This window comes from Bufo gargarizans, chromosome 1 (assembly GCF_014858855.1).
Source record: "Bufo gargarizans isolate SCDJY-AF-19 chromosome 1, ASM1485885v1, whole genome shotgun sequence".
NCBI lineage: Eukaryota > Metazoa > Chordata > Amphibia > Anura > Bufonidae > Bufo > Bufo gargarizans.
The window spans coordinates 194,075,800-194,092,970 of record NC_058080.1 but is presented as its reverse complement, the minus strand read 5'-3'; the positions used below and the strand labels follow the sequence as shown (position 1 = coordinate 194,092,970).

Below are 17,171 nucleotides of genomic sequence, written 5' to 3'. Positions count from 1 at the left end.
CATGTCAAACGAAGGAGAACAGCAAGAAGGTAAGACCATGACAAGTAGATAGCGGCGTCCTGCTATAAAATTACTTGCAAGTAAAATTTACCTTATATCAACCGAAGGTTCTCCAGACTTTAAACTTTGGATCCGCTCCTCTCCTCAGAAGTGTCTGTGACACGATGTATCAAGAGGTTTTCTTAGACGACTCTGTGTTTCTGTTGGATTTAACTGCCAAGTCCACCAGATCTCAATCTATTGGTGGAAAGTCTGCAGTGGCGTTTGTAGCAGAGATATTTCATCGAAAGAGGCCGACCGACTTACAGACTACATTTGGAAGCCTCTTTCGACGAAATATCTCTGCTACAAACGCCACTGCAGACTTTCCACCAATAGATTGAGATCTGGTGGACTTGGCAGTTAAATCCAACAGAAACACAGAGTCGTCTAAGAAAACCTCTTGATACATCGTGTCACAGACACTTCTGAGGAGAGGAGCGGATCCAAAGTTTAAAGTCTGGAGAACCTTCGGTTGATATAAGGTAAATTTTACTTGCAAGTAATTTTATAGCGGGACGCCGCTATCTACTTCATTTTCAGTGGGACGCTGCTGCAATTGGAAGTGGGACATAACAATATTCGATTGGACTTTATCAATACCCAGATGTACACACCAAATTTGGACTGAACAATTGAATTTGAGATTGTGTTTTATGACTGTCGATATTTGCACTATATTATCCTGAGCCCTTGTGTAAATTGATTATTTTTATTCAATATATCGAATATTTTATCGATTCATCTATCGATTTTTACAATTGATTTGTTTGAGTAACATTATTCACAATAGTAATAAAGATATCAAACTGTACCAACCACATGGTCACGATTTCTTGAGTGCCCTGTTGCACTGTTTAATATTTACCTATTGCATTGAGTGAGTGGTCTCAATACACAGGTGCACCGATTTGGGGTCCATTTTTCCGAGTGCGACATCTTATTTAATTATTGATATAGTGAAATATGTGACAGAGGTGGAAGCTCCAACGAAGATATGTACACCCCCTTAATTCTAATTTATAGTAGCTGAAGGTTCACAGGGAACGGGGTTCAACAACGGAGATGCTCATTTCAGATAAGAAGAACCATTCTCAGCTATAGGACCATAAGCAGAAACATCTGTGGTCACACTCTTTACAATATATCAGAATCTGGACCATCCCTAAAGTCATTTATAAGATAGCAGTATTCGGCTGACAGCCATCTCTCGTAAACCCTCATAAACATGTATGCTTGTAGGGGCAGGGAAATAAATCAGTGAAAGACATATCTAGCAGAGAATTTATCCTGGACTTTACAAGGGATTGGGGATAGTGAACTTCAACATGCCCAAACCTACTTATCCAACTTTTGCCACTGGGGTAATGACAGTCAATCCCACCAAAATGAGAAGCGATGTGTGACCCTGGAAATATATACTGGAAGTGCTCGGAAATATCATACCAATATGTGAATGCGCTGCAATTTTCTACTAAGAATATTTGATAAAAATGGATTTAACAAATTTAACTCACACACCAGATTCAGATCGCTGGAATGAGACAGAAGTTTGATATATGCGCCCCCACAATCAATGCCGTCCTGAAAATTCACCTCGTACCTGAATAAAAGTATAAAAAAAAATTGACAAGATGCATCTAATAAAGAGTCTGTACAAAATGACAAAACTGTTCAACTGGATAGAACTGTACTGAGAGCAGAGAGAGTGGAAAAAGCTAATTGGTAGTGGTGAAGCCATGCCATTCCTCCTCTTTGACCCAGTAATTCTAATTTATTGAGACATCTTTACCCAAAAAAAAAACTCACCTGTACAATCTCCACCAATCCAGTGCAGCTGCCTGGTGCTCCCCTTTGGTCTATGTGTATTTAAAGTGGTTATCCAACCCCTGAAATGCCCTCCCATATGCCTGGGCCCGTCACACACAGTGTACTTACCTCGCTCCCTGGCACCCGCATCGCTTCTGAAGCCCGCGTAGCTGCCGCTGCATCTCCCCGTCGCACAGATGAAAACATCCAGCGTTTGAAAGACAGCCAATAGCAGGTGGTGATGGGGATGGGCCTCCCTAGAGTCACCCGCGATGCTAGGGAGGCTCGTCCCCATCACCACCTGCTATTTTCTGCCCCCTCTCCCACACGCCAGATGTTTTCATCCGTGCAACGGGGAGATAGTGGCTGTGCGAGCTTCAGAAGCTACGCGGGTGATGGGGAGCGAGGTAAGTACACTGTGTGTGAGGGGCCCTGGCAAAGGGGAGGGCATTTCAGGGGTCAGATAACCCCTTTAAATGAAGCCATTTTGGTCTCACTTCATATGTTACTGATGCCTCGTAGGTTGCCAGGCATGTCATCGCTGTAGCCATGTAAACAAAGACACATGAGGGGGGCACCAGCGCTGGAGCGGAGTAAATTTTACAGGTGAGCAAGAGGTCCAGGTATGATCAGTTTTATAGCAATGGCGAACTATCACTAGGCGCAATAGGATGAACACTCACTGTACAATTAGAGGTTTAGTTTCAAAGACAAAAGGCTTTGTTAGTTTCGCTGAAATGGCATGGTGCCTCGCGGTGGATTTCAGGACAAGTCCCAAGTCTCCTGATAACTTGTTTTCCTTCAGTTCTTCTACCTCCCACTCACCTAAAATAAAATCATATATACATATATAGTAAAATTATATAATTGAGTATGCAAAGTGTCATTTATAACAGTAAAAATACCCATAACCCATGTCCTTGTACTGTGACCCAATCATCGGGCGCTAGTACATGGCATCACTTTAGACATGCTCTAGATGTTATCATCCCCACAGTCCTAGGAGAAAAACCTGTATATCAGCAAAGTCTGGAACGTTTTTAAAAGGTTGATAAGGAAATAAATGGGTTGGTATTTACTAGTATTAGCTTACTTCATTAGTCTGGTATCTGATGGTCTGAAAACCCTAAGGCCTCTTTCACACGGGCGTTGCGGGAAAACGTGCGGGTGTGTTGCGGGAACACCCGCAATTTTTCCGCGCGAGTGCAAAACATTGTAATGCGTTTTGCACTCGCGTGAGAAAAATTGCGCGTGTTTGGTACCCAAACCCGAACTTCTTCACAGAAGTTCGGGCTTGGGATCGATGTTCTGTAGATTGTATTATTTTCCCTTATAACATGGTTATAAGGGGAAATAATAGCATTCTGAATACAGAATGCATAGTAAAATTGGGCTGGAAGGGTTAAAAAAAAAAAAAATCATGTGATGACTGTGACGTCACCAAAGGTCCTTGTTACTGCACAAAGCTCAGATGAAGACAGACGAGATGCCGGGCTACGCGAGCAAGTGGATTAAGGTGAGTTAAATTTATTTTTTATTTTTTTCAACCCTTCCAGCGCAATTTGACTATGCATTCTGTATTCAGAATGCTATTATTTCCCCTTATAACCATGTTATAAGGGAAAATAATAATGATCGGGTCTCCATCCCGATCGTCTCCTAGCAACCGTGCGTGAAAATCGCACCGCATCCGCACTTGCTTGCGGATGCTTGCGATTTTCATGCAACCCCATTCACTTCTATGGGGCCTGCGTTGCGTGGATTATCGCACCACAACGCACAAAGAGGAGCATGCTGCGATTTTCACGCAACGCATAAGTGATGCGTGAAAATCACCGCTCATGTGAACAGCCCCATAGAAATGAATGGGTCGGTATTCAGTGCGGGTGCAATGCGTTCAACTCACGCATCGCATCCGCGCGGAATACTCGCCCGTGTGAAAGGGGCCTAACAATCTGGCCAAATCTGAGACAAAAATATTCCAATGTCAGACTAACAAGAATGGAGCTAATACTTGATTGTAAACCCTACTGTTGGGAGACGTTCTATTGTTTTTTTATGTGATCTTCAATACGCTGTGAATTTCTGGTTCTTATATTTTGCAATACTTCTGTTGTATCCTCAAAATACAATAAAAAGACTTATTCCAAAAAATAAAATATAAATAATGGACCTAATAGTCCAGCAATTGCCACACATGCAATGTTAGTGGCAATAGAGTGCCCATATACGGTATATCCTGGTAGTAGAGAGTGCATGTATAATTGGTAACACAATGGTACAAAACTGATGAATAGCTGCTTTTGAGTCCTGGAAGATATATATTTTTACTTGGGGGGGGGGGGGGGTAATCAAAGCTAGCATCATCCTGAACGTTGAGGAAGTGATTGAGCATAGAATAAAGAGCATACAATATAATGGCAAGACAATAGAGACAGCTTTATTCTTCTTCTTAAAGGGCATCTGTCAGCAGATTTGTACCTACCTATGAAACTGGCTGACCTGTTACATGTGCGCTTGGCAGATGAAGGCATCTGTGTTGGTCCCATGTTCATATGTGCCCGCATTGCTGAGAAAACTGAGGCTTTAATATATGCAAATGAGCCTCTAGGAGCAATGGGGGCGTCGCCATTACACATAGAGGTTCAGCTCTCTCTGTAACTGCCGCTCCCTCTCCACTTTCATTGATAGGGTCAGGCAGTGTAAACGTCTTCCCAGAAGAGACACTCTACCCTGTTTTCCACGGCAAAGGAACACATTTCCTAATCAAGTAAATTACAAAAATATTTACCATCCCTGCCCCTACACCGTAATGATAATAAACCGGAACAACAGTTACACTTTAAAATTAAAAATAGTGACACCCTAGCCATTGAATAGGGTACTACCTCAGAACCCTAACTGATCTCTAAAGGCAAATACTATCTTTCCTGAGGTCCCTCTTCAGCACTCTGGCTCTCATTAAGCTTACTCAGGTCCCTTCTGGACACCAGTCCTCTTAGGACAGACGACCAGCCTAATTCCAGCTGGTCCACAGTCCCCTGGCTCCTCCAAGACAAAAATAGCACTTCCTTGTGGTGAGCTCTACCTTTGGAGAACTCCATCTGCACATTTCTTACCATCATATTTAGCTATGTCTTCATCGACATCTTCCTTCATGGTTTTAGAGAGGACCCACCTGGTATTGAGAATAAGTCAGATTAATGCATTATTGGAAATAGTTTGCAGCTAATAGCCCGTGGTTTACTGTTTATTAACCCCTAACAACACAGCCATTTTTCATATTCGTGACAGAGCCTATTTTTGCAAATCTGACGTGTCACTTTATGTGGTAATAACTTTGGAATTATTTTACTTATCCAAGCCATTCTGAGACTGTTTCTCGTGACACATCATAATTCATGTCAGTGGTAAATCTGAGTAAATATGTTTCACCTTTACTTATAAAAAATAAATAAAAAATAAAGAATTTATGAAAACTTTGGAAATAAAATTATAAAATTTGAATTTCTCTGCTTTAAGACGGATAGTGATATCTCATAAAATAGTTATCAAATAACATTCCCCATATGTCTATTTTATGTTGGCATCATATTGTAAATGTCATTTTATTTTTTTAGGACTTTAGAAGGCTTAGTATTTTAGAAGAACTTTTTAAGGTAAGAACATTTCCAAAACCAACTTTTTTAAGGACTAATTCAGTTATGAAGTCACTTTGTTGGGCTTACATAGTAGAAACCACTCATAAATAACCCAATTTTAGAAACTATATCCCTCAAATTATTCAAAACTGATTTTATAAACTTCATTAACCGAAAATGCAGGTGAAAAAAGAAAATGGAGGTGAAATTTCTGAAGTTTTTGCAGATTTTTCATTTTAATCTATTTTTCCTTTAAGGCAGCAAAACAAACCTTAATATTTATTACCCTGATTCTGCGGTTTACAGAAACACCCCATGTGGTTGTAAACTGCTGTATGGGCACACTACAGGGCTCAGAAGGAAAGGAGCGCCATATACTTTTTGGAGGGCAGATTTTGCTGCAATATTTTTTGGGCACTGTGTCACATTTGAAGAGACCCTAAGTTACTAATACAGTGGAAAAAACAACCCCTGAGGAATTTACTGAAGGGTGGACTGACCAATTTGACCTCATTTTTTATTTTCACAAGAGGTAACAGGATAAAAAGCACCCCAAATTTTGTTAAGCATTTTCTCATGAAGACAGGAAATACCCAATGTGTGGTCGTAAACTGCTGTTTGGGCACACGGAAGGGATTAGAAGGGAAGGAGCGCCATATGGTTTTTGGAGGGCAGATTTTGCTGGAATGGTTTTCAGGCACCATGTCACATTCAAAGAGTCCCTGAGGTACCTATAGAATGGAAACCCCCCCCCCCCCCCCCAAAACTGCCCCTGAAACTACACCCTCAAGGAATTTATTGAATGGTGTACTGACTGCTTTGACCCCACAGGCGTTTCACAGAATTTAGAAACACTTGGTTGTTAAAATTAAAAATATATATTTTTCCAATAAAATGTTGATTTAGCCCCAGATTTTTCATTTTAGAAGGGGTAACATGAGAAAAAAGATCTTAAATTTGGTACGCAATTTCTACTGAATACAGCAGCAACTCATATGGTCGTAAACTGCTTTATGGGCACACCGCAGGACTCAAAGGGCGTAGTAAGCACTTTGACCTAATAGGCATTTCATAGAATTTAAAAACATTTGGTGGTGAAAATGAAATATTACATTTTTTAAAGGGGTTACAGGAGAAAAAAGACACCATCATTTGTTACCCATTTCTTTCTGAGTACAGCAATACCCCATATGTGGTCATAAACTGCTGTATGGGCACATGGGAGGGATCAGAAGAGAAAGAGCCCCATACGCATTTCAGACCTACATTGGTGATTTATACAGCACTGGCCAACAGGCTTTGAGTTGAAATAAAAAAAAAATTATGAAAACCCAAGAAGTGACCCCATTTTAGAAACCACACCCCACCCAGTAAGTACCAAGGGGTGCATTGAACATTTTGACAACAGATATTCTGCAAAAATAATTCACAGCAGATGGCACAAATTGCAATTTGTACAAAGATATGCCATCTCAGTGCTTAATGTGTTGTGCCCATTGTGTGCCACTGTGAAATGCATGCCCTCTTATTATTATGCCATGCTTCTTGGTTTTATAAACAACCTACATGTGGCCCATCATGATTGGTTCGAATTTGGGGGCACATACAACTTTTTGATCACTTTTTATTTAGCTTTTTGGAAACAGGATAAACAAAAGGCAGCAATTCTGTCACTGCTTTCTGGGTTTTGTTATTGCTGCGTACACCGTGCAGAAAAAAAAATTACGTTCTCTTTGTTCTGATGGTCAGTACAATAACAAAAATATGTTCTTAGTTTATGTTCTTACTGCTCTTACACAACGCATTTTAAAAAAAATGGTTTTTGTGTCGCCATATTCTGAGAGGCAAATATTTTTAGTTGTCTTGTGTGGGAGCTTGTTTTTGCGGGATGAGTTGACATTTTTATTGGTACCATTTTGGGGTACAAAGTACTTTTTGATCACATGCTATTACACTTTTTGGAAGGCAATGTGACCAAAAAAAGGCTATTTTGACACTGTATTTAACTTTTTGATGGTATTCATATGGTGTGTATGGGTAGCTCATGTGCTATTTTAATAGAGCTGGTTGTTACAGAGGCGGCAATACCCAATATGTTGTTTTCTGGGGGGTTTATTTTTGCAATATTACACAAAAGCATTTTTTTATATTGTTTTTGTGTTTCCATTTTCATAGAGCCATATTTTTTAGCTTTATAGTTTTCTGCCAATCTTATTGAAAGGGGCTCGTTTCTTACAGGATGAGCTAAGCTTTTAATTGGTACCATTTTGGCATACATAGTATTTTTGATCACTTGCTATTACACGGTTTGTAAAGCAATGTGACCAAATTTTTTTTATTTTGGCACAGTTTTAATTTATTTATTTTTTTACGGCGTTCATCTGATGGGGTAGATCATGTAATATATATTTAAGGATGCGGTGATACCTAATATGTCTTCTTTTTATTTTTGTATATGGCTTGATTATGGGAAAGGGCGTTTTTTTTCTTTTTACTTGAAATTCCAATTTTTTATTGCGGGTTATTCTGCTTGCATCAGTGTTTTCACTGATGCTGGCGGATACAGCATGGGCCCGGCTGCCAGTAACAGCCGGACCCCTGCCGGTGATCGCAACAGCACATGTGGGGAAGAGGGCTAACTGCAAGATGAGAATGCTTGTCCTAATGCAGGAGGTACCCGCTGTTCAGGAGGAGTATTCTCGTCCTGTGTCCCCAACAAATTAAAGAAACCACAGCACAGATTTTACAATGTACAATTAACCTGAAGAAAAGAGACAATGCCTCAAATGCAAATGACCTGTCCGTGTGGATAATATGTTAAAGTTGAACGTCTCCTGCTGACAAGCGCACACTATAATAGTGCACTATAAGTGTCATAAAGTTTTCAATGGCATATTTGACTTGTGACATTCCATCTCAAAATATTGATCCATTCTTATCAATATTTGCCAGCATTTTTTAATCACAGATTCAGTATAAATCATGAGAGAAAGAAATCTCTACATCATTGACACAATACCTCCTTAATACAACATGTGATAAAACTACTTTTCCCACAAATTCCATATGTCAGTAAGAAAAGAAATCGGGACATGTCTAAGTTACATGAAGGTACATATAATCTATGGACACATATATTTTATCAAATCTACATTTTGGAAGCCAGGGATAAAAGTAGTAAACCTTAAAGGGAACCTGTCATCAACTTTATGGTGACCTCACTGAGGGCAGCATAAAATAGTGACAGAAATGCTGATGTCAGCGGTGTGTCATTTATGAGCTTATAGTAAGTGGTTACTGAGAACCAGCATCATAATCATTGCAGCCCAGGCCTAGAAAAGAGTCCAATCTACCTGAGAAGAGTCCTGGTTATACATAATCTCCTGCTCTACCGCCCATCTGCTGATGATTGGCAGTTCTCTCCTAGATAGAAAGGGAGAAAACTAGGTAGACGACAGGTCATCAGCAGGTGGGCAGGAGAGCAGGAGTCCATGACTAACCAGGACTCTTCTCAGGTGGCCGGACTCTTTTCCAGGCCCAGTCTGCAATGATTGTGATGCTGGTTCTCGGCAACCACTTACTTTTATCTTATAAATAACAGACTGATGGAATCAACTCACCTGTCTCTACTTTATTCTGCCGTTAGTATGGGCAGCATAACGTTGTTGACAGGTTCCCTTTAAAGAAATCACAAACCGCCACTCACTTGTTGCCGGCAGATTCTGACCACATATTGCTACCAACTGAGCCACCAGTACAGCATATGACCTTCGAAAGTAACATACCTATCCAAAGATCCATCATCAAATGTCTCAGAGAAGTACACTTCACCACTGGGCACAGGTGTCTGGTACATAACCTGCTATGAACAAAATAATACTTGTTATAAGTTTCAACACGATTCAGGAGCAGCTAATTCTACATATTTTATGAAGAGTATTGGTGGACAGCATGTTACTTTCTGAGAAACCTTTCAGAGGACCAGTATTTAAAAAGTATTTTGATCAGATATATTGTGAAGAATCTTCACAACTCAGGAAATTCTCAAGTACATGAATCTATGAAACTTGTCAAGTTATTAACAGGTCATCTTCTGAGTGTTGCTAACAGTTTACAGATAAAGGTCATGGACATTCTCTACAAACTCTCAGCCCTAGGTCTACTATCAGAGGGTGCAATATTGGCAACTAGTGTTGAGCAAATGGAAGTATCTAAAGTGGACATCGTTCCGGATTTCGGACAAAATTCGATTCACCGCGAAGCCAAATTTCCTCATGCTTCCTGGTAACGAATCAATTTTGCCTGAAATGGCATAAAAAAATAAAATTAAAAAAAAACTTACTCACCTTATCAATTTAAGCGTGAAGAGACTGCCACAGTCATTTTGATCGAAGATCCCACGCAAAATCTTGTGCGCGGTGACATATGATCCACGCCGACCAGCCTGTCATTACGAGCTGCACAAGATATTTCGTGTGGGATCCTCAATCAAAATGACCAAGGTGGCCTCTTTGCGCTCAAATGGATGAGGGGATTTTTTTTTTTTAACCAATTAACCCCTCAAAGCCCTAATTTTTAATCAGTAATAAACGCAGCATCTGAGGGGTTAAATGACGGGGGGGGGGGGGGGGGTGCAATCACTGAAGTAAGTCATCACTAAGCGAATTTCTTTGTGAAATTCGAAGAAGCAGCCGAATCAAAGTTTTGTAAACTTGGCTCATCTCTACTGGCAATAATGGATGTAGAATCAACATCCCCCACAAGAATGACATAGCTGAATGTCAACACTACCTTCAAAAGAACAAGATATCCACAGAACCAACCTTATAACTAATCAGGTATGTGCTTCAACATAATTACTTTTCATTTGAAATTATATATACCTTCAATGTATGGGAAGCGCCATGGGCAGTAAAATGTCATTCCTGCATGCCACCCTGTTTATGGCCAAATTGGAGGAGGAATTTTTATCAACATGCAGGACTAAACCTCTAGCATACTTCCGGTTCATTAATGACCTGATACTAGTCTGGCCAAGCTCTGAGGATAAGCTGCTTTCCTTCCACAAAAACTTCAACAACTTCCATCCAACCATCAATCTAATTCTTAGCTACTCAAATCCCAGATACACTTTCTGGATAGAACTATACATATCAACACCACCACCATACAAACATCAGTCTACCATAAAACTACAGGTCACCCAGCATGCCTAAGATGGGACAGCTACCATCACACAAAAAGATCCATCATTTGCAGCCAATCTCTGCGATATATATCCGGATCTGCCCAGACACTGAAGACCAAAAACAACATCTGCTGACTCAACATTTCTACAACAAGGATACTGCTCCCTGATGATAGTTGTACAGATCCACAAGGTCACAAGGATTCCAAGCAGCCTCTTGAATTACAAACAAAACAAAGACAATAGCAGGGTGCCCCTTGTGGTCACCTACAACCCCAGAATGAACATTTTGAGGAGAATTGCTAACGATCTCCAACCAATATTAAAGAGGACCTTTCACTGGTCCTGAGAGCTGTGAGCTGCCCAATCACAGTGGAGAGTGTTACAGCCAGGGAGATAGGAACGCCCCTTGAGAAACGTGGCAGTCTCTACCTCCCTGTACCGATGCTACTAATTAGCATACAGGGCGGCAAAAGTGAACGGAGGACACAGCGGAGAAATGGAGCAGCGCATCTGGAAAAAAAAGCGCCCTGGCACCTACTAAAAAGGCCTTACACTGCCAGGTACTCATATTGTAATGTGAGGACAAATGAAAGGTCCTCAAGATAAAATACTGGAACACTTTTTCCAACATCGACCTCTCCTCTCCCTCAAGCAACCAAACTAAAGAAATCTCATAGTCAGAAGTGCCCTGTCAACACCATCAGAGATGGGCACATTCCCCTGTAACAGTAAAATATGCAAAACCTGTAGCCACATCTTATAAACAGACACCGTCCACATGCCAGCACACAACAGGACTACAAAATCACTGGCACTTTCTCATGTGCATCAGTGGTGTACATGATACAATGCACAAAGTGCCCCAGTGACGCAAACTATATTAAAGGGCTTCTGTCAGCCCACTAAACCGTTTTTTTTTTTTGTTTACTAATAATCCCTATACTGCGAGCTCCCTATACAGAAGTTAAATAATCATTTTGGTTCAGTAGAATTTGATAAAAAGCTATTTTTAAAATATGCAAATTACCTTGCTACCAGCAAGTAGGGCGGCTACTTGCTGGTAGCAGCCGCATCCTCCGATCCTAATGACGCCCCCTCCGCATTGTGATTGACAGGGCCAGGGAACGGAATCGTTCTCTGCTGGCCCTGCCTGTTTGCATTCAAAATCTGGCGCCTGCAGCCGCTCCATCCTCAATGCGCCTGCGCTGGGTGTAGCTGTGACGTCATCGGCGCAGAGGATGCGGCTGCTACCAGCAAGTAGCCGCCCTACTTGCTGGTAGCAAGGTAATTTGCATTAGGGCTGCAGTAAACGAATATTTTTGTAATCGAGTATTCTATCGATTATATTTCTCGATTCATCGAGTAATCTAATAAGAAAAAGCTACTTAAAATAACGTACGTAATTAGGTATGTATAAAGTTATTGGTTTGAAGGGGTTAATAACTTTATACATGCCTAATGCCAAGGTGCTTCCATTAACCCCTCCAAACCAATAACTTTATACATGCCCATTGGGTTTGGAGGGGTTAATGGAAGCACCTTGGCATTAGGCATGTATAAAGTTATTGGTTTGAAGAGGTTAATGAAAGCACCTTGGAGGTGCCTTCATTAACCGCTCTCTAAACCAATAACTTTATACATGCCAAGGTGGTGCTTGCAGCCTCCATTAACCACTCTCTCTCTCCATCTGCCTCCCCCCAGCCTCTGATCTGCCTCCCCCCAGCCTCTGATCTGCCTCCCCCCCCAGCCTCTGATCTGCCTCCCCCCCCCAGCCTCTGATCTACCTCCCCCCCAGCCTCTGATCTGCCTCCCCCCCAGCCTCTGATCTGCCTCCCCCCCCAGCCTCTGATCTGCCTCCCCCCCAGCCTCTGATCTGCCTCCCCCCAGCCTCTGATCTGCCTCCCCCCCAGCCTCTGATCTGCCTCCCCCCCAGCCTTTGATCTGCCTCCCCCCCCAGCCTCTGATCTGCCTCCCCCCCAGCCTCTGATCTGCCTCCCCCCCAGCCTCTGATCTGCCTCCCCCCCCAGCCTCTGATCTGCCTCCCCCCCAGCCTCTGATCTGCCTCCCCCCCAGCCTCTGATCTGTCTCCCCCCCCAGCCTCTGATCTGCCTCCCCCCCAGCCTCTGATCTGCCTCCCCCCTCCCCCCAGCCTCTGATCTGCCTGCGCCCAGCCTCTGATCTGCCTCTCCCCAGCCTCTGATCTGCCTCTCCCCAGCCTCTGATCTGTCTCTCCCCAGCCTCTGATCTGCCTCCCCCCAGCCTCTGATCTGCCTCCCCCCCCAGCCTCTGATCTGCCTCCCCCCCCAGCCTCTGATCTGCCTCCCCCAGCCTCTGATCTGCCTCTCCCCCCAGCCTCTGATCTGCCTCCCCCCAGCCTCTGATCTGCCTCCCCCCCAGCCTCTGATCTGCCTCCCCCCAGCCTCTGATCTGCCTCCCCCCCAGCCTCTGATCTGCCTCCCCCCTCCCCCCAGCCTCTGATCTGCCTTCGCCCAGCCTCTGATCTGCCTCTCCCCAGCCTCTGATCTGCCTCTCCCCAGCCTCTGATCTGCCTCTCCCGAGCCTCTGATCTGTCTCTCCCCAGCCTATGATCTGCCTCTCCCCAGCCTCTGATCTGCCTCCCCCCAGCCTCTGATCTGCCTCCCCCCAGCCTCTGATCTGCCTCCCCCCCTCCCCCCAGCCTCTGATCTGCCTGCCCCCCTCCCCCAGCCTCTGATCTGCCTGCCCCCTCTGGTAACGCAACCCCCCCCCCCTCCCTCCCCAGTATTAATCATTGGTGGCAGTGGCCACAGGGTCCCCCTCCTCCCCCCCATCATTGGTGGCAGTGTCAGTTCCGATCGGAGCCCCAGCAGTGTCTCCCCCCCCAGCCTCTGATCTGCCTCCCCCCAGCCTCTGATCTGCCTCCCCCCCAGCCTCTGATCTGCCTCCCCCCCAGCCTCTGATCTGCCTCCCCCCCAGCCTCTGATCTGCCTCCCCCCAGCCTCTGATCTGCCTCCCCCCCAGCCTCTGATCTGCCTCCCCCCAGCCTCTGATCTGCCTCCCCCCAGCCTCTGATCTGCCTCCCCCCCAGCCTTTGATCTGCCTCCCCCCCAGCCTTTGATCTGCCTCCCCCCCAGCCTCTGATCTGCCTCCCCCCCCAGCCTCTGATCTGCCCCCCCAGCCTCTGATCTGCCTCCCCCCCCAGCCTCTGATCTGCCTCCCCCCCAGCCTCTGATCTGCCTCCCCCCTCCCCCAGCCTCTGATCTGCCTGCGCCCAGCCTCTGATCTGCCTCTCCCCAGCCTCTGATCTGCCTCTCCCCAGCCTCTGATCTGTCCTCTCCCCAGCCTCTGATCTGCCTCCCCCCCAGCCTCTGATCTGCCTCCCCCCCAGCCTCTGATCTGCCTCCCCCCCAGCCTCTGATCTGCCTCCCCCCCAGCCTCTGATCTGCCTCCCCCAGCCTCTGATCTGCCTCTCCCCCCAGCCTCTGATCTGCCTCCCCCCCAGCCTCTGATCTGCCTCCCCCAGCCTCTGATCTGCCTCCCCCCCCAGCCTCTGATCTGCCTCCCCCCCTCCCCCCAGCCTCTGATCTGCCTTCGCCCAGCCTCTGATCTGCCTCTCCCCAGCCTCTGATCTGCCTCTCCCCAGCCTCTGATCTGCCTCTCCCCAGCCTCTGATCTGCCTCTCCCCAGCCTCTGATCTGTCTCTCCCCAGCCTCTGATCTGCCTCTCCCCAGCCTCTGATCTGCCTCCCCCCAGCCTCTGATCTGCCTCCCCCCCAGCCTCTGATCTGCCTCCCCCCCTCCCCCCAGCCTCTGATCTGCCTGCCCCCCTCCCCCCAGCCTCTGATCTGCCTGCCCCCTCTGGTAACGCAACCCCCCCCCCCCTCCCTCCCCAGTATTAATCATTGGTGGCAGTGGCCACAGGGTCCCCCTCCTCCCCCCCATCATTGGTGGCAGTGTCAGTTCCGATCGGAGCCCCAGCAGTGTAATGCTGGGGCTCCGATCGGTTACCATTGCAGCCAGGAGTCACGCTACTGAAGTCCTGGCTGCCATGGTATGTTAGTGAGCAGAGAGCAGCGCATTATACTCACGTGCGCTGTGGCCGGCGGTCGCTCCTTCTCATAGGTCTGTGCGGCGCATTGCTAATGCTGTAAGCATTAGCAATCCGCCGCACAGACAGAAGAAGGAGCGACCGGCGGCCACAGCGCACGTGAGTATAATGCGCTGCTCTCTGCTCACTAACATACCATGGCAGCCAGGACCTTAGTAGCGTCCTGGCTGCCATGGTAACCGATCGGAGCCCCAGCATTACACTGCTGGGGCTCCGATCGGAACTGACACTGCCACCAATGATGGGGGGGGGGGGGAGGAGGGGGACCCTGTGGGATATGGCCGGCACATTCATTGGTGGCGCAGTGGCCACAGTCCCTCCCCTCCTCCTCCTACTCTGTCCTCATTGGTCTTCAGCGGCAGCCGCGCACAGTGGGGAGGGAGAGACTCCCTCCTCCTCCCTCCTCCCTCCTCCTCGCTCCCTCCTCCTCCCTCAGCTGTGCCGGCCGGCTCAGTCCTGCCTCTCTGGCCTCCGGAGGACACGGAAGCGGTGAGTGAGACGCTTAATTTCACTCCCGCTCCGTGATCACGTGATGTAAACGATTCCTCGATGCAGGGAAACTGCATCGATGAATTTTTTGACTCGATTTAATTGAGTTATTCGAATAATCGTTTCAGCCCTAATTTGCATATTTTAAAAATAGCATTTTATCAAATTCTACTGAACCAAAATGATTATTTAACTTATGTATGCAGAGCTCGCAGTATAGGGATTATTAGTAAGCAAAAAAAACAAAAAAACGGTTTAGTGGGCTGACAGAAGCCCTTTAACGAAACCATGCAGAATCTCAGTTCAAGGATGAATTTACATAGGCACACAATAAAGGAAAAACTGCACACACCTCTGGACCAGACCACAGTATCATGGGCTTCAAGGTCTTAATACTGAAGGTAAATTCAAAACCAGCAGGGAGAGAAAGATCTGGGAATTCAATTTGATCACATTGCAATCACTGAAAAGAGAACTCAGTCTGACACCTGGATCTATGCCCTGTTACATGGACACCCTTTCTCTCCCTCCCCATTAGACGGATTCCATATCCCCTTGATTCCTGAAGGGTCCTTTAACAGGACGAGAATCGTATAGATCATCACTAACGAGCATTTATAGTAACGATCTGGCGGTGTAAATGTACCACTGATTACCTGATGAATGAGCGAAACCTTGTTCATCGGCTAATTAGATTTGTTTGTGTGCGAACACAAAAATCCTTGTTTACCGGCAGCAGATCGCGTTGTGTAAACACAATCTGCTGCCGGCAAACAAGTCTATCAGTATGGGGAAGAGCGATGGCATTAGCGATCGTTCCACCCCATACTCTGGAAGAGATCTCTGCATTCCACCAACGATCAGCAGATTGTCGGGAAGGAACGTTTCCTTCTCGACAATCTACTGTAATATCCCTATTGCCTGTCCATCTGTAACAATAATTGCAGTTTTATTGCTCTCTTAGCCCTATCAGTGTTTTGGTCAGTGATTTCCATCAGTGACTGTGAGCCAGAACCAGGATTGGATCCTCCACAGACATAAGGTTTAAGGGAAAGGGATCTGCTCCTGTTCTGTGTTTAGAGCCTTATCTGGTTTTGGCTCAAAATCACTGATGGAAATCACTGACCAAAACACTGACGTGTGAATAAAGCCTTATCTTGATGATGTATCACCTCATGTACAAATGTCTGTAACATCTTTTAAGTGTTGTGCCTTTCTCACAGTCATTCATTTGTATACTGCCTGATGAAGGAAGTTCTGCGCTCTGAAAGCTTGAAAACAGAATTTTTTTGGTTAGCCAATAAAAGGTATCACTGCTATACTGTTCTCATTTTTAAAGTAACAATTTAGGGGGGTGTCCCTGCATAGACTCACTCTATCCAATCAGTGCTGCCATTTTCAGACTGTGCAGGTACACCCCTTTGTACCCGTACTGCAGACTGCTAGCAATTCATTCCTAACTTCTAGTAGAAATAATAAAGGAATAGCACAACATAGAGTCATAACAATATATGCTCCAGAATTGCTATTGCAACGACCAGGCCACAGGGGCAATATGTGTAAATTATGGTGGGCTGATGGGGGTAGTAGCAGTTTGACTCACGGTTAGCAGCGCTCCCTGGGCCAGCATGCAGTGAAGGGAAGGACAGCACCAGTTCCTTCGGGGCACACTCTGTTGTTCAGGGACTCCCGCCAGATGCTGGTTGAGTTGCCCTTGGTGGTGTGGGTTTAAGGTGCCATGGAGGCAGGGTCCCTGGTGTTCGTGACGCCAGCACCGTAGGGTGCAAATAAGTTATAAGTTCGCACAATAAGGAGAGCAGTTCTCTTAACAAATTCCCAGTACTTTACTGAAGCTGATCCAAAGGTCATCAATGTGTGCAAAAGTCATTTACAGCAAGGCGGCTTCTACAAGGGCT

At 45.3% G+C, this 17,171-nt stretch overlaps 1 protein-coding gene across 1 annotated transcript in view; it reads right to left on the bottom strand.

The window, feature by feature from the left end:
* Positions 1-17,171, bottom strand: part of CLGN (calmegin) — a 55,858-nt gene that overhangs the window by 33,995 nt on the left and 4,692 nt on the right. The window contains exons 2-5 of the mRNA XM_044302446.1: positions 9,275-9,351; positions 4,968-5,026; positions 2,532-2,673; positions 1,561-1,642 (exon numbers count right to left, since the gene is read on the bottom strand). Coding sequence (XP_044158381.1) covers positions 1,561-1,642; positions 2,532-2,673; positions 4,968-5,026; positions 9,275-9,345 — 354 coding nt within the window. The 5' untranslated portion in view covers positions 9,346-9,351. The remainder of the gene's footprint in view (positions 1-1,560; positions 1,643-2,531; positions 2,674-4,967; positions 5,027-9,274; positions 9,352-17,171) is intronic.